Here is a 26212-nt window from a genome sequence, read left to right on the forward strand (position 1 = left end):
CTCCAGACACGATTTTTCCAAGTCTTGTCAGGCTCACAGTCCTGATACGTAGATCAGCCTTAACCATTTTTAGGGTTGAATGGGACGACTGCATCTGTCATTCTTAGTTCCTTTGAGGCTCTGTTGTCTTTGCGTCATCACTTTTGGTGTTGAGTTTAATCTTTTGTTCCTGAAGTCTGGCACAGTAGTGACACAATTGTGTTTTATGTCTAAATCATCCTGTAAAGACTCTGTCCATGATACAATAATTGAAGCCAGCATTGCTGAATAAGATGACAGCTTGTTTTTGATTTGCAGTGCAATGTTCTTATGTGCTTTCTTTTCTTTTTTATTTTTATTTTTTAAGATCGTGTCTTTCACTCAAGTGACAACACACAGCAATTATACGAAGGTGTAGCTGTTCCAATTATACAATCAGCCGTGCAAGGATACAACGGTAGGTTTTACAATTGTGTTTTAATCCTATTTGTAATGCAGTTTGGAAATAGTCAGTAAGACTTAATCATCTTCCTAGGCACAATCTTTGCTTATGGACAGACCTCCTCAGGGAAGACGTACACCATGATGGGGAACGAAGAGTCTGTAGGCGTTATTCCTAAGGCAATCCAACATGTCTTCAAACTTATCTGTGAGGTGAGTAACTCCATGAAATTGAGGTGACTGAAAGGACTAGCAATATTTTGGAATGTTAAAGGAAAACTCCTTTTAGCATTAAGGAGTTTGTGAAGAAAAGAAACAGTTTATATTGGAGGATATGTTGCATTCACTTTGCTAAGCTTGCAGAGATGCCATTGGTTTTAAAAAGTAAAAAGAAGTGAAATAGTTGGAATCAAATCAGTAACAAAACAGTTGCTTTTAAGCTTGCCAATACGTGACACTTGAATTACAAACTTAGGCAAGGGGATGTGCAGCTTTCTTCTTTGTTTTTCTATTTTAAAACTTAGCTTCAAAATACTAACAATATTAATGACATCAAGGAGAAAGTACAAACTGAAACGTTATTTGCAGAGTATTTGCTTCTGCCTTGAGTATTTCGGGTTATCAATATTGGTTATGTGAAATGTTCCTGCTCCTTTGAGGTGCAGAATACCTTAGGGTCTACAAAAGCATTTAAAGCCAAGTAATTAAAAAAAAAAAAAGTAACTAAATTTTCTGTGGTGCTGTAGTCTAGTGTGTGGCCTTTCCTAGCAAAGTAGGTCTGAGAGAGAAGTCAAGCTACGCCAAGAAGAGAGAAAAGAATTAAATATGGAAAGGGGAGTTGAATTGGCCTATTGTCACGCTTCTGTAGACCAATTAATTTGCTTTTATGACTTAATAAAGGTGATACACCATTAATGCAGCTCGAAGGAGATGGAACAGAAGGAAATGCATCTGCATTTGTAGACGCTCACATGCAAAGGGCAAAGAAGTCTGTGGAATGGTATCCAAGCATATAGCTTTGAGTTCAGAGTACTGTAATTAAAAGGTGTTCGTTGTTTAGTCTGATCTAATTTGCTTAATATTGTTTTTATTTCCTCTTGCGATCATTAGATTCCAGACAGAGAATTCTTGTTAAGAGTTTCCTACATGGAAATCTACAATGAAACCATTACGGATTTGCTTTGTGATATCAGGAAAAAGAAGCCTCTAGGAATTCGTGAGGATGTTAATGTGAGTGGATATTATGTTAATGTAAGAAGACATAACAATTTCATCTGCTTGAGGGAAAAAAAAGCTTGGAAGCATCTAGGTGAAAACATTTCCTCATCAAACTGTAATTGTTATATTCAAAGACAGCAGAAAGGCACTTTCTGTAATAGAACAGCAAGAGTGAAGCTGGGCTTGCTGTTGCTGACTTATCTTTATAAGTGTTTATAAAATGTAGACTTCATTCTTGACGTTTTCCAAGAGAGTGTATTTTATTTAACAAAAACAGTGAATACTTGGGATTTTTCTAGCTAGTGGAACTACAAACATGGTATTGATTCCCTAGCTCAATGCATTAGAAGTCTTCAAAAGATAGAAAGATGCTATTAAAGCAGCTCTGTATGTCATCTACAAAGTGGATAGAATTTTCTTCTACTGAAATCGCAGAAAAGTTATCAGAGTGGTACTATCCAGTAAAATAATCTGTAGGGAAAAATAAAATAATGCTATCGTTATGTTCTTGATATCAAGCTTTGTGACAAACTGTTTTTGTTTTTTAATTATTTGGATCAATGCTTTTAGAATCTGGGAAGAGCGGAGACGTATAAGCTCCATGATTATGGCCTTATAACACTTCCAGATACATCTTTCTGGGCCTATTCTGAGGGAATCTCCCTTACTGATGTAATTTTTAGGATGGTTGCTGGAGCTCTGGTTTTTGTCTCTTCAGGTTATACTGTTATAGGTCTAAATATAGGTTATACTGTTATATAGGTTATAAATATATATGTAAATATAGGTTATATTATATATAAATATATGTAAATATATATAAATATATGTAAATATAGGTTATACTGTTATAGGTCTAAATTTTCCTCTCTTTTTTCAAGAGGCAAACTAATGCAAAAATACATTCAACTAATCTCACTTCCCTTTAAAAGTACAGTCATAATTCTTGGTAATGTTACCTTAATGTATTCAAGTGAAGTATAAATTTCAGTAAGTTATTTATTACTCGTTTTTACCTTTTTTTTTTTGCTTTGTTTAAGAGAAATACATTTGTAGAAGACCTCACTGAAGAGGTGGTTGTTTCCCCACAAGAGGTTATGGAATGGATCAGGAAAGGAGAAAGTAAGTTGTTTAACCAGTGTCAGCTGATATTTTAGGAAAGTATTGAATTGTATACATCTAGAATCCCGAGTGTCTTTGAGATAATATTCAGAAATTGCTGCTTGCGAGCTTAAAGGCTGTCCTTGTCTTTTATCTCCAGTTTATTGGGTTGTATTTCTACACATGTGTTTCAGAACCAGAAGTATTTCTAGTACTCTTTTTTGACAGAAAATCGCCATTATGGGGAAACAAAAATGAATGAACACAGCAGCCGTTCTCACACCATCTTCAGAATGGTAAAAGCCTTTTCCTATGAGAAGGTTGTTTTGTTTTACTAAATATTTGAAGTGACAAAAGCTTATTGTGCCTGCTTCTGCTAGATAATTGAAAGCCGAGAGCGAAGTGACCTTGCAAATGCAAACTGTGATGGAGCAGTGATGGTGTCGCACTTGGTAAGAAGTACTCTAAGAAGTTGTTAAGTAGGCATTTAAGCAGGGAGTTTACTGTTCCAGCTTGCCTGTGAGAAAAATGTTATTTTAGAACGACATTGCAAGCATGTTTTGTTGTTAATTTCTATCAGATGCTTCTTGGACATAAATCATGCTTCTGATCATCTGTATAGACGGAGACTACTGGGGCATTATCTGGAGGATATCCTCCCAGCAGAGGGAATGTTGGTGTGGTTAGAGTTCCTAGACAATACATGCTGGACTGAGGAGTGTGATGTCCTCCCCAGGAGCGTAAGGGACTATTGTCAGCGTGTGTCCACATATTTGTCAAACATAGCTTACCCTCTGAGTGTTCCTGATCACTGACAAACCCAGTGAAATAATTCTGAAGTAGCAAACGTTAAAGCTTCTACTAATAGAGTTTCTATGAAGAAAAATTCTATATAGGAATTCTATTCTATTAATAGAGTTCCTATGACCTTATTTGATCTCCTTAGGCACTTTGAAAATATTTTTTTGAAATGTTGTGGAGTTGCGTATCTCTTCCAGTAATGAGAGAGCAATTGTTTGTTTTTTTCCTATTTCTTCCCAAAGCATAGCTATATTTTAAATCTGTGCTAAGAATTTCATAGAATTAAGAGGATCTAAAATTAAATTACCCCCAGCACTAATCCGTGAAACGTTTAATGTTGCAGAACTTGGTAGATCTGGCAGGCAGTGAGAGAGCTAGTCAAACAGGATCTGAAGGTGAGTGTTGAATGAAGTTCTCCTTATGACAATTTCTGTTCTCTAAGGTTTAATGAGAGGCTGTGATGGAAAGGAAGCTCCTATCCATGTGATGTTGTTATTTCTAAGTAATGTATTTTCCACTTGGCAGGTGAGGATCTGCTCAGGAAAATAACAAAAGCTGTAAAGTGCAGACAATTGTGTAGTTACATGGCTTTTCTGGACCGGCAGGTCCAGCAAAAGTTGTAGGCTGTACTAATATAATGAAGATGAATAATCTGTAGTAAAGAAATCATTAGAAGCTTGTACGGACTGTTAATAAATATATGAAGCTGAAGAGTAAGTAGATAGCTCACTGTGTTAACGATCAGGCTTAGTTAAAAAGACAGCATGAAGAACAAAAATGCCTTTATTAAAGAAAATAAATCATAATCTGAGAATAACACGTTAATATCCTCTCTTAAAAGGTGTAACTACCCTGAAAGTTGAATCTAAGGCTGGTTTGGTACACTTAGATTCTATTGTTGTTTTTTGTTTTTTGCAAGTGCCAATATTAATTGAATGTCTAAATACAAAATAATCTTTGTAAACAAAATTCACATTCCTCTGGCCCTGACTACCTACTAAGTGAAGACTATTAATGCTCATTTGTGATAGACTTTGATTCATTTGGGTTATTCTAAAAGACTTGATACTGGGTGCTGCTGTGTCACAGTGCATTTTGGTACTGGAGATTTAACTCTGGAGAACCCCTCTGAGCATAACATAACACAACACCTTGACATGTTGAATAAAACAACATTTAGATACATCTTCAAGAAATAAAATACTGTGTAATACCTAGGTGTCCGACTGAAAGAAGGCTGCAATATAAATCGGAGTTTGTTCATTCTGGGCCAAGTTATCAAAAAGCTTTGTGACGACCCTTCTGGGTAAGTGCTTGTGTTGACATACCTCTTTTTGGACAAGTCACTGATAAATTAAGAAGTTAAATCTCTTTAGACATCAAATAGTATTCTATATAGCTCTCCTAAATGTTCTGTCACCTTAAGACAATAGTGTTTTTTCATAGAAAAATGACTTTTTAAATCTGTTTTCTTACTTTCCCCTCAGTTTCATAAATTACAGAGACAGCAAGCTGACTCGAATTCTACAGAACTCTCTTGGAGGAAATGCTAAGACGGTTATTATTTGTACAATCACTCCTGTTTCCTTTGATGAAACACTCAGTACTCTTCAGGTAAACCTTCTTGCCGGTTGTCGAGCATCATTCTGCCTCTAGACTTTAATATTGTTGGCTTGGGGTGGGGGAAAAATGTGACGGGCAGGGTTCTTTAGTCACTGGAACCTTCTAAAGGTCCTCTGCACTTGGGACATGAAATGTGTCTATTTTGTACTCTGCGCGTTCTCTCGGTCCCATTGTTGTACTAGTTTGGCTAGCTAGAGCTTTTTGGCAGTCTGACAACGTTTTAGACAGCTTCTACAAGAAGAGAGGGTAAATGAACTAGTGATGAACTTTAGGCAGGATTGTCTTCCTTTTGGTGCTCTCTAGATCTTTATATTGAAAACTAATTAGGTGTGGTTTTGCTTAAGCACTCTTTTCTGTCATTCAACTGTTCCCTTCTCTCTGTTGGGAAATAAGAGAGAAAATACGTCTCTTGATGCATTTGTTCTTTAACCGTTGTCCGTGAGAGATGATGGTTGCTCTTCCAGTTTGCCAATACAGCCAAAGGAATGAAGAATACTCCAAAAGTCAATGAAGTTCTTAATGATGATGCCCTCCTGAAGAGATATCGCAAAGAAATTCTGGATTTGAAAAAGCAGCTGGAGGAAGTATGTAATAAATACAGTAAAATTTATAGTTTATATGTGCCTGTGTGCATATATAGTGTGTGTGTGTATATACCCGCACACGTACTTTTGTATATTTACAGTGGTAGCTCTTTGGAAACTGTTTTAAACCAAGACCAGTTAAATCTGGAGGGGTGGGGAAACCCTTTAAGCTGGTAATTGTTGCTTATATTCAGAGAATACAAATTGAAAACAAAGCGAAAGGTAAAGCAATTGATAATGACCAGTGTATCTGGGTGAAAGCTAACGCTAAATGAGGCCAACTGACTGACGGATGTTTTTGTAGGTGAGAGAGTTTAAGAAACTTATCGTGCCTCATAGTACACTTCAATAGTGCTACAAACGAAAGCAATAATTAACTGACGCTCAATAACCTCCTGTATTATAACTGAAGGTTCCAAATGGATTATTTCCTCCTTCCTAACTGATGTTCAGCCTAAGCTGCAGCTGTGTAAGATCAGTGGCAAAGTCTGTCATGTATATGTTGAAGATATGTTTTAAAAGTGGATGACTTGAGACTTCCCACCATACAGTGTAGTCTCATTCATCTTGCTCAAAATAAACAAACAACAAACAAAATAGCCAATACAGTGTTGATGAGAATCCTGCAGGTGTTCTAAGAGAATGCATCATAATGTGTAAAGCATGGGAAAATCGCAACTTAGATGTGATGCATCTTTCGATGATTTAAATCAAAGCAATATTTTTTTTTGGGGGGGGGGCAGGAAGAGTTATAGAAAAAGATTAAGGAAAAATTTGGCTTTAAAAAATGAATTTGAAGTATAGATTTCCACCTAGTGGTATGCTTGTTCTGTTATAACATTACGTAGTCAGGAAAGTACTTCTGTTGAGTCCAGAAGAGGTTATTAGGAAATTGCGTGTATTCATCTCTAAATACTTAATTATCGCAAGATAACTAAGCTGTCAAATAACTAGTTACTGCAATGCAGTTGCTTTACAACAGAATAAATGATCAGTACCCCAAATTTCGAGACATTGCTGGCATTAGAGAAGCATATTGTTTTGTGACAATTAAATCATAGCTATGAAAGAGCTTCAGGCTCTGTAGAAAGGTGAGCTTAAACTGTTATATTTGAAAGCATGCTTTCTCTGTCTCTATGTTTTAAATTCCTAGAGAAGTCTGTAGCTATATTGTTTTGCTTTTCTAAATACTTGCACATACAGACTTCAAATACTAAGTCTATGGGTAAATTGTGGACTAAATTGTCAGTTGCTTTCTTAAAGACTAGAGACAGCTCTTCCAGGCTTAGAAGAATATATGTACGTGGTGTCATCTTTAATTACTAATAATACCTTATCTCTTGTACCAGTAGTTCGTACTCTTTATGTCAATGATTGATCTTTTTATGGAAGGTGTCTCTGAAGACTCAACTTCACGCGGTGGAAAAAGATCAACTGGCCCAGTTGCTGGAAGAAAAAAATTCTCTTCAGAAAGTGCAGGAGGATAGGATACGAAACTTAACTGAGATGCTGGTGACTTCTGCCTCGTTTTCAGCAAAACAGGATATTAAAGTAAGAGCAGCTGTTACAGATCTTGTTTGTTAAATCTTACATAGAGTCGTTGTGAAAATGAAGAATAAGTTTGAGTTATGCAGTCCTGAGACTTCACTTTCAGTATGCCCCAACCAATTTTAAGTGTTTGTGCTCAATTTTCACACTTTTAAGGAATAACGTCTTAAATAACTTGTGAGTAAGCGTTCATTCAATTTTGAACAAGACTTTTGCTTACAAATAATCGTGCTGTAGTTCAGTTTTGAAGAAACTGCAAAGCAGAAGATACTGTAGGTTAGCCTGCAGGACTGTTGTAGCAGTAACTTATACAACATCTACTCTCTACGTAGTGCTTAGATCACCATTTTCTATAAATAAAATTTTAAAATTAATATTTTTTTGAAGGCCAAGAAGAGAAGAAGAGTTACATGGGCTCCTGGTAAAATAAACCAGAAGAATGTGAATTATTTTGAAGACTTTGAAAAAACGGAATTGACTGAAACAAAAAAAATGAAAGCGTCCCTGTCTTTCCTACCAGATGGAGAGGGTTGTAAGTATCTTTGTGGGGCGGAAGGAGAACAAGAAAATTCTGCAAGGCAGCTTTGAAATGAAGACCTGAAAATGAGGAATAATCCCTTGCTTATAAATCTAAATGTATAGATTCAGAAATGTTACTCACTGTGCTACATCACTGCCATTGAATGATTATTTCTGATGCGATGAAATCTTTGACAGAACTCTTGATGTCTAGTTTAAAATGTACTCTCACTCTATTTCTAACTCATCTTCCTTTTCAGCTACGTTTTCTGAGAGTTCTGAAAATGACAACCAATGTTTAACTCTTCCCGATCAAATTTCGGATACAGAGTGGACTCCTGGACCTAACATGAACTGGGTAACTTCATAATCTCTTCAGTTGGCCTTACATGGTGTCTACACATTCCATGCTTCTCAGTAAGGTCAGCCTTACCCTTCTTTAGGGCATCGACGATCTGTTTGAAGTTGTGGGATGTTTTTGTGGAGAATGGGCTAGTGAGCTTTGGTATTTAAACAGGACTAGCAGTGAAAAGACAAGCAACAAGGAATATAATAAATTTGCTTCGGCTTGTACATCAGTTAACTAGAAGTGATTCTCTTTCTAGACTCTGAAATTCTTTGAAGAATCTACGCAACGCTGTGAAGTTTCAACACTAGAAAAGGTAAGCCTGTCCATTACTGTCTTAAAAATAAGACCAAAATCCCAATAACCTCTCCTCAAGTTTGTTGTCTTTTTTTAGGACCTTGCTGTAAGTGAAGTCAATGTCCTACAAGCTAACTTCGATAAACTCGTATTAGAAAATGAACAGCTGAAATTAGAAATAAATGAAATGAAGGAGAAACTGAAGGAAAAGATGGAAATCGAAGAATTTGAAACTCTGGAAAAGCAAACACAAAAAGAGCATGAGGTAAGGTGCACTGAAATACAGATAGATAAGAATTCTGTATGCTCAATTTTTTGGAAGAGTTAAGTCAGTATACATCTACTTGGATGTTTATTCACAGGTGGTGCTAAGTTGCGCTCAACAGCAGAATGAAAGAATCCAGGATTTGAAATGCGCTTAGTGTAAAACTCGTATTTAAACTTTGAATGTTATTTAAATTCATATTTCATTTTTGAATTTTAACTAGAGGAAGTCTAGTTAAACACACGTATATATTTGTGTGTATCCACACTATATTTTTTGTGCGCATGTATATGTAATACATGAATGGTCTAGATTTCTGCAAGAGGTTCTCCCTTTCCAATGTGTAATAAACGCGCTGTTACTAAATAGGCTATGGAGTATTTTGAAGTTAGTGAAGTATGGCTTAATAAGCATACTCGTTTCTTGTACAGGACAGTTCAGTGAGTTACAAAGATCAGAGCTATGTCAGCATTAACCTTAAACATTGTTTAACTCGGTCATAGCGTGAATGATGATGTCTGTAAAAGGAAAAAATAAAAGCTGTTTTGTGCCACAAAGTCAGAACATTCTGTCTAGTGGATAATATGAGATAGGACATGCAGACTTCCAGTTCCTTTCACCTCCTCGTGCTTTTTGTGGACATATCTTTTTTTGTCCAAATGTCTGTTTTCTTTCTATGCTCTAATTCTGTTACAAGTAATACATACATCTATTTAGGCATTACGTTCTAGTTGCCCAAGGGCTAGTCTGTCAAATAAGTTACAGAAGGAGAAGAGACATTTGAGGTATTGAGACATGGGTGTACTTTGTTCCATTTCTTACTGTTGAGGGATTTTTGGAACAGCAAAGATCCCACGGCTTGCTGCAGCTGAGCAAACCAAGTCCCCATGACAGTGTTCCCACACTGCCCAATTGAGGAATTCAGACAAATATTGTTGCCAGTAGCTGGCTTCAAGGACAAGGTCTACGTGACTGCTAATCACAAGGGGGTTGTTTTCTTGCAGGTGGGGTTGTTTTCTTGTAGCTGTTTGTCTGAGTGCTTTTGACCAATAATCTTGTGTGAGACACTCTCCTCCCGTTTAAGTTCCCTAGAAAAGTCAGGCTATTCGGGTAATAAAATGGAGCATGATCTGACCCTACTGGTGTCTGTCATGTCTTCGGCCGTTCTTCCTGCAACATCTTACCTAATACCTTTTCCAGAAGGAGCTGATTCTTTGCTGTGTTGGCTGCAGACTGGTTGCACGCCCTAGGCTGTTTCATATCCTCTTACCATGATGCTAAGGTTGAACTGAAGTTGCATCCTTTCGCCCTGTTTCAGGTTACAATTTAACAGCCTCACCTGTTATTTGTGTTCCCCACAAAAATGTATAGGTATATTCTGAAGCCAACATTGAACAAATCCTGTTAGAATTGTCCCTGAAAAATTGTCCCTGTGTGTCTAATGACAAATAGTCTAAAGTACCTTAAGTTGCAAGAACTGCTTTTTGAATAAATCATACCTTCAGATCCGTATCTGAAGATAGTCCCTAAAATGTAAGCATTTGACACCTGTGTAGCAAAGTAATTACAGCACAAGTGACAGGTCACCTCCTTTGCTGAGCAGATTTGGCTGAAATCATCAATTTCAGCCGGCAGACACACAGAGGTAAACTCTACTGTGAATAATGACAGGAAGTGACTTTTAACAGGTAGTTTGGTGCTATTTCTACAGCTCTCCTCTGACCTGAAAATTACAGGTTAGGTTTCCTCCTCCCTATGCTTGTAGCTTTTCTCTGTAGTCTTCTACTTGTGCCTCCTTTCAGAGGATGCAACTTGAACGTGTTTCTGGCTTGCTTACTTCACCTCAGCTCTGACACTTCCTAATTCTTGTCACTGAATAGATTGCATTAGATAGCTGCACTGTGTTGTAAAAAGCTGCTTAACGTGACCAATCTGAAGTTTCGTACCTTACAGATTTGTGCATGAAATGGCTTTGATCACATTGCTTTCACTTCTTGAGCTGTTTAAAATTAAGTTGGACTTGAATTGTTTCAGTTTGCTGGGAAGCCGAAATGGAGCTTTGCATCTTATCTATCAGTTTGAAAGGGTGCAGCAGCTTGCTTTGTACCTGTTTAAATACATATACATAGATATGGTTTGCTGACTAACAGGAAAGAAAACATAAGGTAGACCTTGCTTATTTTCGTGGCGATGGCAGCTAATACCATTGGTTGTGGTCGCTTTCTAACCTCCTCTGCAATTTTGCTTCAATTTGCTCCACAGACAGAACTAATGCATGAAGTTACCAGCCTAAAGAATGTAGTTTCAAATGTGGAAGCGCACAATGTAGAACTTGAGGTGAGTCTGTCTCAAGCTTGCATGCAGTAAGACATTGGAACGTTGTTTGGTTTGTGTTGGTTATACTCTTACCTACTATGGACAGTCTAGACTTACAGGGCTCTGGTTAGTCTTACCAGCTGTAAAGGGGATATTTATAAACTCAATCTTACATAATAAGCGTTACTAAGTTTTCTGTTAGATTTCTACCTGAAGAAAAAAAATGGAACTAGGTTTTCCCTTGTGTTTTTTTTTTTCCCTTTTCTCCTGTAACTTTTAGGCAGAAATAAGCTCCAAATTGGAACAGCTGAAAGAGAAAGAGAACAAAATAAAGACGTTGCAGAATCGTGTGGAAGAATTGCAGAAAGCAGGAGTGGAAAAAAAGGACGCGTCTGTTTCAGCTGTAAATGTGAGTTTTCTTCTGGGGTTGCGAGGCTATGTTGGATTTTACTTTGTTGGGTATGGGTTAAATATAATTATAGCTTTAGTTTAGTTGAAATCTGCTGGCAAGCAAATTAGCTATATTTTGAAGCTTAAAACACTGGCTACATCAACAGTTCTGCAAGAAGCTTATTTTATACAGCAATGCTCTGGTGAAGTAAAGCTATGGGAAAGGTTGCACTTCACTCCATCTAAAAGGAACAGCAGAAGGACAGAGCTCAGATAATGAACCATGTTCACAAAGTCTCTTCTGTACTTTAGCTGTATTCTAATGATCAAGTTTGCTTTGTTATGGCCTGTTTTAGCTTTTTAATTATTTTTCCTCTCTTTCAGAGAGATTTCGGTCAACTACTTGAGGAAGTTCAACAGTTGACCAAATCCCTCTTAGATAGTGAAGCTATAGCCTTGGATGCCAAAAAAGAGTCTTCTTTTCTCAGAACTGAAAATTTGGAGCTGAAGGAGAAAATGGCAAGTATTTGTTAAACCACTTTTGTTGCTGTACCAAATACGGTTGAGGTACTGTTGTCTTACAATCAGTAAATACAAGATTTGGCTAGTGGCTCGTGCTCCAAGTGATGTTTTCACTCTGGAACTCGTGGAAAAGAGGTCTTAGGAGAAAGATGAAAAGATATTAGAGGCTTGTTGTGCAGGTGTAAGTGTGCAGTCTATCAGTATGGAGAGTATAAAGCAATAGTGTTTGGGGAGTTCCTGGGAGAGAAGACTCCAAGTCTGATTTTTCCCAGGGAATAAACCAGTGAGATGAATGCAGGAAAGTGGGGTGGACCGTGCTTTGAGCTTTGACGGAGTAAAAATGAAATGGGGAAAGCGGTTATGGTTCAACCTCTAATGTAAGGTACATCTTGGTTAGCACTCTAACAGGAATTAAGTTCTTTAACTGCGACTTCTGTTGTATTGATCATGATCCAAGTTGTTCAGGGCAACAACAGGAAATGTGATGGGATGCAATGTTGAACTGTTAAGCAAGTAGGCTTGGATTTTGTGTGTGAACTGCACGTTGTTTTGTCTTCCTGAAGAATGAACTCTCAAGTAATTACAAGCAAATGCAAAAGGATGTGCAACTCTATCAAAGTCAAATAGAAGCAGGAAAAGCCAGCTACAAAAAGATGGAAGCTGACTTGCAGAAAGAATTGCAGTCTGTATTTCAAGAAAACACAAGGTTAACTGCACTGATGGAGGGTAAAGTTCCAAAAGGTACTGTTCGGTTTGAGTTGGTGCTCTCTTCCCATCCCTTGCCCCTTCTCCCTTTCCCCACTGAGGTGGGTGGTAGGGAAGATTTTGGCTCTAATGTTTGATCATTACAAAATACACTTTTCTAGACTTTAATGTCTATGACGTTCAGAGTGCATTATACCTCTTCTGCTTAATTTAAAACCTGCTTTTCTACCCTCACACTTTCTAACGTAAATGTGTTCATTTTTCTAGATTTGCTTTCTGTTGTGGAGCTGGAAAAAAAGGCATCTGATATAAAAGCGGAGCTAGAAAAAGCATCGGAAGAGAATGCACTCCTACGAAAACAAGTAAAAGAGCTACCAGAATTTCAGTCTCTACCAAATAGTGTTGAGATGCAGCAGAGAGAGCTAAACAAAAAAAATTCTGGAGAAAATTAGATTTTTCTGGAGCTGGGCTTCCTTACGTGTTCTTTATATTGTGCTTCCCGAGTTACACATTAGAATATCACACATTAGAATCTAATAGGCCTCTTAAAGACAAAAGTAGTCTTGAATCAAATAACATGAAATTCTTCAAAAAAAAAAAAAAAGCCATTAAGGTGCTTTCCATCAGGTATCTGATATTTGCATTCAAGAAAAATATCAAAGATCACATGCTGAGTCATAAAGTCTGCTATAACTAATTAATGTAAATTTCTAATAACTAATGTAAATTTCTAGTGCAAAGCTTGCTTATTTGCCTTGCTATAGCTAGGAGTATTAATCCATTCTTAGCTCAGATATATTAAAAAAAGTTTTAAATGTCTAAAAAAAAATAATTAGTTTGTCTTTTTGAACCCAATGGGGCTTACCATCATCCCTGTTGTTCAAAGATACATTTGGGTTTTATTTTGTTGGGGAGAGTCTGAAGTCTAGCACCATACTGTGCTCTGTGTTTTGCCTATGTTTGTTTCCAAAGCCTGCATATGGACACGTTTTGGTTTTCTCATTATATAGTTGTGATAAATACTGACTTAGAAAACGCTGTTGATGTTTTCTTTTGTTCGTAGACTCTCGAAAAATGTGAGGAGCTACGCTTACTAGAACTGGATAGAGAAAAGCTGCTCTCTGAGGCAGCTGATAATGAAGTTAAACTGAAGTGTATGACTGAAGAAATTGGAAAACTGAAAGAAGACCTAGCAGATGCACAGCTTAAGTATGAGAACTGCGATCAGGAATATGTAGCACTTAAACAGCTGCATGAAGAACTAGAACTAAAATACGTAGCTGCGTCGGAGAACAGCGAACAAATGAAACTCCAGATAGAACATCTATCTAAAGAAGCAGAAGAGTATGAAACAGCCTTGGACGATGTGAAATCGGAGGTCAGTGTCATCTTGATCCTTTAGACATGTAAGATGCAAAGAGTTCTTCCGTAGTATTAAAATCACTTCTCCAAGTGATCTTGAATGTATAAATAACATTGCAGCTGAAATTCTTGTAGTGTTAGTGGATATTACTTGTTCTTTGCCAGATGTGCAGTCACAGGCTTATGCATCAAAACGGTCCTTCATGGGGAAAGAAACATATAGTTTACAGCAGGCTGTGTTCTTCTGTTCTCTAGTTCTAATTCTTCTTTTCCCATTCTTAAGTTTATTTATAGGGCAAATCGTATTTAAGTTTATTATTCAAATGTTATTTATTATGAAAATATATTTTGAATATCTAGCTACGACTCTCTGAAATCGTAGAAACAAAGGTTTCTCCTCAGGGAACCGTTTAGGATTCTGCTTTAAAAGAAACAAAAGGGCAGATCTTTCAAACCAGAGAAAACCAGTGCATTAATCGGGGAATATAAAGGTGGGGGGGAGGAACATTCTTTAGAAGAAAAGGAAACTAAAGCTGCATGTATTTCTGACGAGCCTTTTGGTAGTGCTATGGCTGTCGTGATCAGCTACAGATTTGATTGCTTCCTAAGCTAGGCTACAGTGTCACGTGTGTTGTGTTTTAGCAAGGCTTTTCCTGCTAGGGAGAAACCATCAGAAGGTTTCCAGAAACAGATGCTTATTTAACGGGGCCAGAATGTAAGTGGAGGCTTAAAGTGAAACAGGGAAACTTCTGTTCTTTTGCTGAAGAGTGAGAGGATGCTATCATTTCTAAGTTAACGTGAGTCTGTGAAAACATGTATGCAGCGTGCTGTTTTGCATGACAATGAAAGCGTCTGGTCTTTCCCTTTACAAACCAAAGCTCTCTAACAAAATGAAAGAATTGGAAAAAAAGACAGCAGAGCACGAGCATCTTCTTGGTGTCAGAGAGGATCTTATGCAGACTCAGCAGAAGCTAAATGAAATGGAACAATTAAAGGAGCAAGAGAAGATTATGGAATCGAGATTGGAGGCCAAGGATTCAGAGTTACAGGCAGTTCTTCAAGAGCTTCGTGGATGTCGGGAAGAAATAAAAGCTCTCACTCAGGAAAGAGATGACCTGAAACAAAGAGAGGAGTCTCTCCAAGCTGAGAAGGACCAGCTCAGTGAAGATATCAAGGACACTGTTTCCATGGTAGGAATTCTGCCTTTATTGAAGTGGACCGTACATGTTAAGGGGCAAGAATATAAGAACGGTTATAAACAATATTGAAATACATAGGGGATTAGGAGAGTGGAGTTTTTTGTGGAGCTTTTTGTTTTTATTCAAGGAGTCCTTAGTAATGTGGCAAAATACCTCAAGCTTCTCTCTTGTGGATTTTCTTCCTTTTATTCTAAAGAACATTTTAGCGCATGACGAACTGAGAAACGCACAGAGTTCTTTGAAGCAGTCCCAGGAAACTGTTAAGAAATTGGAGAAAAGCCTTTCTGAAAAAGAGTCTCAGATGCTGAGTGTTGAGGAGACGCTAAGGAAAACCATCAGTGACCTTGAAAGACAGGTGAGGTGATATATCATCATTCAAAACTTGTATTGGAAAATGCTTTGAACAAGTGTGAAAATAAGCCTGGTTAACGTCCCTGCAGTCTCTGCTGCTTGCCCTTAAATTTCTACACCTTTGGCAGAAAGCGTGTGACAAAGGTGTACTGTCTGATCCAAGCCTTCCCAGCTTGATGCTCTACAGAGAGGTCAGCATCTGCTGATGTACGCTAATAAATCTGTGCTTAACTGGCGTGTTCCAGAGCTGCCGACCTGAGTGGTGGCATTAGATGACAAAGGGAAGAAGAGACGAGTTGCCATAAGCTTTATGGTTTGTAACACTCAGGTCCCAGTGAGAAGAAGTCTAGCAAGTGGTTGTAAATGGCAGCTGAGCTCCAAGCACAGAGCAGAAACTGAACCCATGTCTTTATGCTTGGGTACAACTCGCAAGGAAGGGTGCTGAGAATATTTTCTTGTGCAGTTGCTTCAGGGGCAATTTCTTTGTCAGGACAACCTGTAAAACATGAGACTGGACTTTAGCCTGCAGTAAGTATTTCAGCTGCCAAACCCAGTAAGTCAGCGGTCATTAATTCAGTATTTGCACGGTTGTTTTTTTTTTTTTTTTGAGTGGATGCATAAAAATAAGTGAAGAGATCCTCTCTTATTTGGCTTCTTCCTCCCAGACATTTTCTAAATAAAATGTGGCTAGTTGCAGAAGAGATTGCTTAAAAAGTTAAAGTTTAAAACAGGCGACAGAAAGGCCAAAGGTCGTTCAGTATTTTTTTTCCTGTTTTAATTACAGCAGTTTAATACTAGAAATGCTACAGAAGGAGGGAGGAATCAATTTTTTTGTATTTAAGAAAGTAGTTCAGAGAAAGAAGGTCAACTCCTGAAAGTGCAAGAGGCGTTGAAGGAAACAACTGAGCTGAAGCAGAAGGTCAGATGTAGTTCTGCAAATTAAATAAGATTTCTATCCAGGTTGGGCAGCCCATGGCCTCTGCAGACTTCAGGTCGAAAGGGTTCAATAAATGTAGTAATAAAGCTTAATTAAAAGCTTTTCCCTTTTTTCCTGTGTTGCTTTTCAAAAGAAAGCCATAAAAATAGAGGCAGTGAAAAGACGACCGAATTGCAATTTGACCTGTAAGCTACAACCCTTTATAACAAAACATGCATTAGTACTGAAGGGTAGAACGTTAGACATCAATGCCGCTATTTGACTTCAATTTATTTTAAGTCTTAATTTTTTTAACGTTTCTCTAATAGCATGCTGTCTTTCAGCTATGTGACTCTGCAGATACTTAAGCAACTAAATGGCAGTTTAGTGCAGCAAGTTAAAGAACAAGCTGTTTATAAACTTAGTGTCTACTTGCTTTCATATCTGAAGCTACTGGGTCTTTAAAAAAACAAACATGAATGCTTGTTAGAATCAAGCCTGTCTGCTGCAGATACAGTAATGGAGTTGTTTTTGTAGAATTATAGTGGATTGTAAATTTTTACACACTTCTGCCAGTGAGATAATCAAACTTCAGTGCTTCTAACTTTTAAGCAAAATTGTTGTCATCCTTTGCTTTCTACCTTAGTAAAGTAATGGGCATGTCTTCTGTAAAATGATCCCGTTATATGAACGCCTGTAGATAATGCTTGTGAAATGTGATCCAGTAGCACTTTTCTTATATCAGCCTGGTTACTGGGACACAAAAAAATAGCATGGTAACGTTTTTTCCAAACTAACAAATTATTTCCACCTGTGCTGGAAATGATCAGCAGTATTAATAACAGGTATTTGTTCTTTCAGCTCGCTGAAGTAACTGAAAACCTGACTCGTGTCTCTTCTGAGTACGACACGCTACTTGCAGAAAAAGAACAGGCTGAAAGAATAATGAATGAGCACGTCTGTCAGGAGCCTGAGAAAATTGCTGTACTTAATCAGGAGAAAGAAGAACTGCAGCAAATGGTAGAGGTCTCTAAAGCAGAGAGAGACCAGTTAGAGGCTAACTGTCAGGAAAGCAAGAAGAGAGTATGTATTTAAATCTTTTAATCTTTCTTTGAAAGACACGTTATGCTACTATGTTCCTTGAGTCGTGAAGCCTGTTCAGTATCTCTTCCTTTCTTCATTTGTTCTCAGAAGCAGTAAACTAAATGTAGGTTACTCATCCAATCTGGATCTTGGAACTTGTTTCTTAATTTTATTTCACCACCCCTTTGGTCACCGTGCCGCTCTGGGTTTAGCAACAGTTGTTTGCTGCCTGACGGACAAACACTGCACAAGTTTCTGTGACATTTTTCATCTCCGGTAGCTTTGCATTTAGCACTGAGCAGTAAAGGTAATACGAGTTTACAGAGATCAAAGGGCTAAAGTCTCCTACCATTTCAGTCCGGGATAAATGGAACAAGAGAAATCTAAACCTGGAAAAGAAATGATCTAATGTATTTCTCCTTCCTGATGTCTTGGGGCAGAGTAGCACTTCAAGGTTCCAAGTACTTGCCTGAAAATGTGTTTATGTTGACACAGTATTTCAGACAAACTTAACCTGAGGTGCGGTCAACAAAAATGGAGCTAGTAAGTAGGTAAAAGGAAGTCTGGTAAATCTTTCCTAAGAGATTTGCAGAGCCTTTCATAAGAATTAAAAGCTCTCATGAATTTGAGCAAACTTCAGATAGTCTATCCATACGTAAGAGACCAGAGATCCTAACTGTTCCAAAACCTAGAATCAGTTAACTAAGATGAAATCTTCAGAGTTGTAGATCTTGCTACAGCACAACTTGACAAAACATTCCCTTAACTGGTGACAGTTGCCCCAAGAATTGTAAGTAAAATTGAAGAAAGACATACTGGGTGATCAGCCGTGTCACGCTTTGTTCTGCAGTTGTCAGAAGTTCTGACAGAAATGGAAAGTCTGCAGGAAGAACTAAAGCATCATAAAGAGCAATCTGATATTCAGAAGAACTTGATAGCAGAAGGAGAAGAGAAACGGCAAAAGACTGAAGAAGAACTAACTGAAGAAATAAAGAAACTGAAAGAGAAGGCAAGTACGCTAACAAAAGCAACTCTTAAAGCTGATTTAGAGAATGTCCCCTGAAGGACTGACGGGAATAACAGCTACCTACCTATTTTAATTTGTACTGTTTTGCAGGTCTGCTAGATGAGTTTTTGCTAGTAGACCGTGCCATCCTGTTGATAAACAGCACGTGTTGATTTTGTATTGTTTTTTCTACTTTTGTAGATAAACGCGTTGAGTGAGGACTTAAGTTTGGTAACTAAGGAAAGGCAACAGCTGCTGGGAGAACTAAAAGAGAAGACTGAAAGTGAAAACAAAGGCAATGAACTTCAACAACTAGAGAAAAGATGCGCTGTGTTAGCATGGGAGAGAGATGAGTTTGAGGAAATGCTGGAAGCTGTTCGAGCAGAGAAGAACAAACTGGAGGTTAACCTGCAGAAGAGTGTTGATAAGGTGCTTTATCTTTTGATTAAAGTAGAACAACGATAAATGTTTAGGAGAGAAGGCTGCCTGAATCTCAAAGCTGTTTTTCAAAACAGCTATCTTGCCAGTATTAGTGTTATATGTACAAATTGCAGATACTGGTGTGCTTTAATTTCTGTGGGGAATTGTATTAAGGACCTATGCGAAGATGCATTCTTTCAAAAAATCTGAGACCTCTTTATTTAGGAAGGAATGAAGAGCCAGAAAACATGGATGCAGCTACCCAAATGCTTAATGGGCATTTCTGTGAATTTGGTGGTGCGTTTTGGAGTTCCAAAGCTGACACTGAAACAGAGCAGTTCTCTGCGTATCTCTGTTTTGCTTCTGGATAAAGAGTAGCTTCGTAACAGAGCCCTGGAACAGGTTGCCCAGGCTGGCTGCGGAGTGTCCTATGGAGACATCCAACAGCTGCCTGGATGAGGGCCTCTGCAACACGCTGTAGGCAACCCTGCCTGAGCAGGGGAGCTGGACGAGATGATCTCTAGAGGATTTATCAGTATTCTAAGTTGGTAGGTTTTATTTAGGAGAAATGTTCAAAGACAAAATCTGCAACTTTTTAAACTAAAGCAACTTCTGTTTCTGTTAAGTATTTTGACTCGTATGAAATATTGAATGGTCTGGTGTGTTAGAAGTAGATTCAGCTAATATCTGAGTTTGGATATGTGAAATCTCTTTCTGTTTTTACTCCAGCTTCTTGAAACAGAAAATGAATTGAAGCGGCAGCAAGAACTCCTCAGCCATGAGAAGATCAAAGCTGAAGAAAGGGAGGAACATCTGTTAAAGGTTCAGAGGAGGTCAGAGATTGTACAGGACAGCCTAACAAGTAAGGTGAGGAGCTTAGGAGCTTTGGTTTTTAGCTAGCTACTCCACAATTATGTTTTCTGACGTTTCATCCCTGATGAGCTAAATTTTTGCTCAAGACAAGCCCAATTTAATTTTAAATTGTCAGCCTATCACTGTTGTGTGACATAAGCATGAACACGAGAGGATTTGTAAATGTTTATTTAGCGATATTTAGAAGTGCCATCCTGGACTCGTGTCAACCTTATAGCCAGCTGGGTTGGCTGCTCCACTGGAATGGACACAGATTTGTCCAACTTGTCCGGGTTTGATATGATGGTGACTCTGTGTGTGTTGGTTGAGACTTTAAAAGGCACCACATAGGCTGTTTGAACTTAAGTGGGCTTCGAATCCTTGGTGCTTTGCATGCTTTCAAACTGGCTGTTATTCAGCAAATGCCGCCACTTGGCTCTTCCCAGCTCGATCTTTCTGCGGTTTTAATTTCTTTGCTTTTCATCTGCCAAACTCTTCCTTTGTAGATCAAACAGTATAACGAAGGATTGCTTCAAGCTGGCGTATGTGTTGTTGATCAAATGATTAGAACAGATAGATGGACTATGGAATTGTCTTTGTCTCTTGCTAGTTTTTCGATTTTCCTGAAACAGTCAAAATGCATTTACGTTACATGTTTTCCTCTTGCTTTAGTGGAAACCAGAGTTGACTAGAGTAGAGCTCTCTGGATGTAATGCTATTTCTGTTATTTATTTTTTGAGTGATTAGAAAACTGAGATTCATGTTTAAACTTCTCTTGCTGCTAAGGTGAATTTTAGAATTACTGGAAGTCGTATTTGACACGACTAATTTTAGTACTTGACAGTGAAGTGTAGAGACGAGGACAAACCCAGTTCTTGTTTTTCTCCATCACTATAGATTCAACAGTTAACTGAGACACTAGATAGTGTATCAAGTGAAAAAGACCAGCTATTGGCTGAGAGAACTAGTCATTCTTCTCAGCTTAAAGAACAAATCTCATCCATTAGTGAAGAAAAAGATGAGCTACAAAAACTTCTTCAGGACACCAGGTCTGAGCGGGACCAGCTCAACGTGGAATTGCAAAAATCCTCTGAGATGGTTGGTGTTGCAAGTTGCATACCTGGGTTAGGAATAATTTATCTTCTTGAATGGTACCTAAATATGCATGTATTTATTTTAGTATATTGAAACGAGTGCTAAACTGGAATGTGCTCTAAGTAAACTGAAAGAGAGAAGCCTGAGCGACGCGTCTGTTCAAGTGGATGCACTGGATAACGCAGAACAGACGGATGATGACAGCCTGAAGGCAAAAACCATGCGAATTAAGGTAAACTACCCTGTTTATGTAAGGGTACACGTTAAAACTTAGTACCACTTGTTCCAGAGCATAAACCTTGCTTCCACGCATCATGTGCTAATGGGACTGCATCTCTTGCTAAGATACTACACACCACGGGATTGGTTGGTTTGTGGTTGCTCTTCGGTGACAGTGCAGCCTGTCCTGGGAAAGTTAAACTGAACTTCTCAATTGAGACATCTCGCTCGATTTACTGTCCAGTCACCGATATCACCTATTTTTATTTGGAGCTGCTTCCCTGTTTTGTTTTGTTTTTCAAAATCCCTCAAATTCTCTCTTCGGTGCATCCCGCCCCCAAAAGTAAATTGATTTCCATTAAATTGGTTTCACTAAATAGCTTCTCTCATCAAAATAAGAAGTTCCTCTAATTCTTTGTTAATTAACAATCCTGAGTATGTTTTCTCACAAATGCAAGAGCCATTACTAAACTCTCAAAAGCCTAAATAAACCAGCTTTATGGAGGTATGAAATACTTTACAGGTTACCATCGTATTTATTGCAGTCTGCACGTCTGTGCAGCACGATCAGACATCACTCTATACCTGCCAGAAGCACGCTGAGGGCTGCTTCAGTCATCACCAGGAGTGGTGAAGAAAGGAACGAAAGTGAGAAATCGGCCACGTAGCTTTCTCCAGTCACACTGTTTCTGTGCTATACCAGCAGTACGAACTAATAATGAGGGAAGTAAAAAAAGAAAACAAAACAAAAAAAACCTGCTGATAACCTTTTAATGGTAGTCTCCCCTTCTGACTTGTAGCTGGGAGCTTTCCTAGTGGTCACTAGAGAGCTCCTACCTCTTTCACAGGTAGAAACAAGGAGTCTGAAACTTCTTTAGGGGAGGGGGGAAAAAAAACTTAAATCACATTGCTAAACCTATGGTAGCACAGCCTCTCTCGCTACCTTATTAGTGTTTGTGGATGTGTGTGCAGGTACCAGTACAAAAAAAAAAATGGAATCTTTGGTTATGGGAATATATGCTAGGAAGTTTAACTGCCCTGGGGGAGTTTCTTCTGTAAAATGTTGCTGTCGCCACAGAAGTCATTGCGATGGCACTCTGAGCCGAGCCACCCATGGCTATTGAAAACGTTCTGGGCTGCTGTATAAAAGCTTTGTTTCCTTTTAATGTTGAAAAAGCACACGTTGCTTCAGTGCACAAGATGGGGGAAAAACAGGTATTGTAATGAGAGAGCTCTTGTCTGTTTCTGGTACGGGTGCTACTGGCCAATGAATTTAGGCTGTTACATGTGCCCTAAAGTGTAATCTAGCTTCATGTATCTCATCTGAGCTGCAGTTCACTAGGAGCGCCTCGAAGCTTGTTTGGCCTACGTGGCCTGCTCATGACTCGCACAAAAGGACCCAGGAGACCAACTCAAAGCCCACTCTGAGGGCAGTCCCGGTGGCGAACTTGTGAACAGGCAACAAATTCCATTTCAGACCCAGCTGTAGTGCTTTTGTCATGCTCCTGTGGCAAGTCAAAACTTGAAGGTCTAGTCCTGTTAGCTTTTTTCTTTTTCGTAAAACCAAAACATTCTGTAGGGGTTATCCTGGAATCTGATGTGAAGCTGCTGTTCGTAGCTAATGACTCTTTCTTTCTTGTGACTGAATTTACTTAATTTGTATTTAGGAGCTTCTGGAGCTATTCCCAAGTGTGGAGAAGAGGTATGAGTGTCTCTCCACAATGTCTTGTCGTAAGAAGGAGGATCTGAATAGCCAGAAAGCAGTGATAGCTGCGATACTGACTCAGCTTTCACCAGAACAAAATAAGCAAGTCAAAAGACTTCAAATGGAAAATGAGAAAATAAACACTCATTTCCAGCGTTTATTGGACAGACTCAAGGTACCGACTTCAAATGCTGAATATGTGGATGCTTCACGTTGCTTTGTTTCACGCTTTCTTTTTCCAAGAAGCTCTCAGTACTAACAGCAAGGACTCTGTGTATATGCTCAAGCTTTGATTTTTGTTTTCTGTAAGTCACGCAATCACGAAGCCCATTACAATCCTGGAAAACTGGAGCTATTTAGATAAGCTAACCTTAATTTTTGACTATAGTTCAGCTGCTTTGCACAGCAACATTTCATTAGTGTTAATCCACTTCCATTGGTGTGAAAAGAAGTACTCTGTGGTCTGTAAATGAAATTGTGGACCCCTGAGCACATATTTCATCCGAGAGGAAGGATGTGCGAGATGCCTTGGAGGAACATGTTTGTTCTGAAAAGTTGCCAAGCAGTTTAACTTCTATGGTCTTGCAGACCTTCCCCAATCTGTAGTTGAGTGGAGAAACAAATTCCAGTTATCAGGAAAAATTGAGGTTGAGAGAGAATTTGTGTGCATTAACAGAAGCACATCAAACTAGATAGTATTTTTGGTTTGTTTCAGTTTCTTTATTTACCGTGAATGTTTAGGTTGGTGGTGTGGAACAATGATGGGGTGACAATTCTGGTAATAAAAATATCAAGTAGTTGTATTTTAGGATTACCTATTAACTAAAAATGTTAACAAATATTCTGAAGAACGTGATCTCCCAACTTCATGGAGACTATTTAATGTTTTTCTTATTTCAGGAGATGTTTTTCAACTTTTATGCTCGAGATGTTTAGGCTTGAAGATTAGATTTACTCGGCTAGAGTAAAGCTTTAAATTAGCACAGTGATACATACTCCATACCTTTAACAACTCTAGGATAAAATCAGTATAACAAAACTACTTTGAAAACCGAAGTCTAGATACGTAGAAGGCTGTCTTAGCCTTTTAAGCTCTTTTTTTGTGGACTCCTTGAAAGAAGAAAATGCCGACCCAGCTGAAAGTCTCACACGCCATTGCTATAGGACACGAGAACGCAGTTTTCGTAGTCATGTTTCAGTTGTCCTAAACATCTATTCGCTAGGAGAATAAATAGACTGAATGATAAAATCTGGAATTTGAGCTGGATGCAAGGTAGCGTTCTAAAGCTTACTCACTGATATGTCCTGTGCTTCTACGACAGTTCCAATTCCATCTTCTTTGCTCAAAGAAAATGGAGTATCACGCTACTGTGAACAAGTATGCAATGGAATTGCTTGAGGAAAAGAGAAAACAAGATCAGCTGCAAGCTCAAATTCGGGGTCTCAAGGAGTTTCATTTGACCCAGAAGGAAATACCTGCTCGAGTGGTAAACGTCGGCGAAGTGCTGCAGAGTTTGCATTCGGATGCAGAGGTAGCGGTTGAAACAACTTTTCAGCCAGGCTTGTTTCTTTTGAGACAGGGCGTAATGTGGTTGTGCTAGCGTGATGGGCATTGGTTTTGTCTGTTTAAACTCAGTGTGGTGAGGGGAACACAGAACTCACATTTATTTATTGCCACCAGTTCCGTAAAATGATTTCTCTGTTTCATAAAGCGTTTCTAACTGACTTGCCCTTTAGAATCCATACTATCTGATCCTAAGATGATTTTTGAAGCAATTGGTTGACTTTTTCTCCTTTCACCTTCCCACCTATCCCCAGGAATGTGGATTGTTTTCTAATTTTCCCAGTAAGGTACAGCAAAACTCATTTTAGCTTAGCAAATATGCTATAATTAGGTGTTAAAACAGACTTACAGTAAGTATGGATACCTAAGGGGGCGAAATTTCTATTAAACGTGTAGTCATCAAGGCAATGCTTAAACTTGGTCTCTTCTTTCTAAAGAATATTATCAAAGACGTATCAGAAATGGAAAGTGAACTTCTCAGCATAGAGGCAGAGTTACAGAAGGAAGAAAGGGCTGGAAAAGAAACAGCACGGTTCTGGGAAGCTTGTTCAGGACTCCACTGTGATGCAGAAGAACTGAAAGAAGCGCTAAGAAAAGATAATGAAAGGCTTTTACAAGTCATTAAGTTCTGGACTGCAAAAGCAAAGGTAAATTAACTTAATGAATAAGAAATACGTTTTGTGTAAGCACTCTGCAAGTACCTCTGTAACCTGGTTGACAACAAACACAAAAAGCTATCTTAAAGTTGACTCACTTAATTATTTTCAGTTTATCCAACAGCACTGGCTATAGGCGTATTTATCTGTAAAACGTAGGAATACCTGGAAGATTTTTACAGGCTTTCTTCCCCCTACATTCAAACTTGGAAACTTGTGTTTAAAAAGACTTTTGGGGAGATAGCTTTCTGTGTGTATGTGGTGGTGTTTTTGTGTGTGGTTTTCTTAAAGAGAATGAATCTTAGAAACTGTAGGATTGTAACTGTTACTCCAACCTTCCTTGTAGAACTTGGCAACCTGATGCAGTCACATCCTGAGGGCTTTCTGCCTACGAGGTTCTGTTCTTTTCAAACCACCTTTAGAATGGCTGAAGTGTTTTTTGTTGTGTTTTTTTTTTTTGTTTTTTGATAGAGCTTAATTGTAATTGACATTCTCACACCTTTTCTACCTTCAGAAAGCTAGATTATCCTAGAGGTCTTTCAGCTGTGCTTTCCCTCTTCTTTCTTCCTTATACCACCCACAACTGGGAAAAAGTCTGTTCTGCTGTCTGAGGTGAATCATGAAGAGCATTTCATGAGGTGACATCTTTTAATAAGCACATCGGAGACCTCTTGGAAGACAGGCTGTGGGAGGGACTCCTCTACCTTCCAACTAGTTCTTAACAGCAGTTGTCTCGACTTCCAGCATACGCTTGTTACTAGGCTGTTCGTGCTGTGCTTTCGGGTAGATTATGAAGAGCTCGTCATCCTTCTGCACACGTTGTGACTCACTCTCAGGCTATTGACAAAGAGTTGAGCTGCTTCTGTAGAATTATTTGTCAGCCTTGACTTCTGCCGGATTTCCCAATGCTGACAGGCTCTTAGGAAGAATTCTTTGATAGACGTTCTGTGAATCAAAGCTTTTACAACAAAAACAGCATTCTCTTCTCTGCGCTAAACAACCCGAGGTCTCTTCATAGGAGAGGTGCTCCAGCACTCTGATCATTTGAGTGTCAGTAATTCCATTTTTGGTAATAACTGTCTTCAAATGTGCAACTGAGTTCAGAATGTGAAATTAATACAGGCTAAGA

General features: G+C 38.5%; 1 protein-coding gene across 4 annotated transcripts in view; it reads left to right on the plus strand.

Annotated features, from left to right (window-relative positions):
• The window catches only part of LOC311435533 (centromere-associated protein E-like), a 32246-nt gene that overhangs the window by 718 nt on the left and 5316 nt on the right, over positions 1–26212 (plus strand). For 2 of the 4 annotated variants that reach the window (XM_084516641.1, XM_084516642.1), the window contains exons 3-34: positions 347–436; positions 515–633; positions 1531–1650; positions 2679–2760; positions 2968–3035; positions 3120–3191; positions 3884–3935; positions 4759–4846; positions 5028–5154; positions 5628–5747; positions 7140–7298; positions 7683–7827; positions 8075–8172; positions 8420–8476; positions 8555–8722; positions 10985–11059; positions 11319–11447; positions 11813–11947; positions 12514–12691; positions 12923–13017; positions 13719–14033; positions 14896–15207; positions 15413–15571; positions 17345–17566; positions 18417–18575; positions 18774–19001; positions 19722–19859; positions 20742–20942; positions 21025–21171; positions 22826–23038; positions 24186–24395; positions 24865–25074. In XM_084516641.1, the coding sequence (XP_084372767.1) occupies positions 347–436; positions 515–633; positions 1531–1650; positions 2679–2760; positions 2968–3035; positions 3120–3191; positions 3884–3935; positions 4759–4846; positions 5028–5154; positions 5628–5747; positions 7140–7298; positions 7683–7827; positions 8075–8172; positions 8420–8476; positions 8555–8722; positions 10985–11059; positions 11319–11447; positions 11813–11947; positions 12514–12691; positions 12923–13017; positions 13719–14033; positions 14896–15207; positions 15413–15571; positions 17345–17566; positions 18417–18575; positions 18774–19001; positions 19722–19859; positions 20742–20942; positions 21025–21171; positions 22826–23038; positions 24186–24395; positions 24865–25074 (4691 nt within the window). The remainder of the gene's footprint in view (positions 1–346; positions 437–514; positions 634–1530; positions 1651–2678; positions 2761–2967; positions 3036–3119; positions 3192–3883; positions 3936–4758; positions 4847–5027; positions 5155–5627; positions 5748–7139; positions 7299–7682; positions 7828–8074; positions 8173–8419; positions 8477–8554; positions 8723–10984; positions 11060–11318; positions 11448–11812; positions 11948–12513; positions 12692–12922; positions 13018–13718; positions 14034–14895; positions 15208–15412; positions 15572–17344; positions 17567–18416; positions 18576–18773; positions 19002–19721; positions 19860–20741; positions 20943–21024; positions 21172–22825; positions 23039–24185; positions 24396–24864; positions 25075–26212) is intronic. The other 2 variants (XM_084516643.1, XM_084516644.1) reach the window with 2 other exon arrangements.

Source organism: Aythya ferina, assembly GCF_964211825.1.
Source record: "Aythya ferina genome assembly, chromosome: 4".
Lineage (NCBI taxonomy): Eukaryota > Metazoa > Chordata > Aves > Anseriformes > Anatidae > Aythya > Aythya ferina.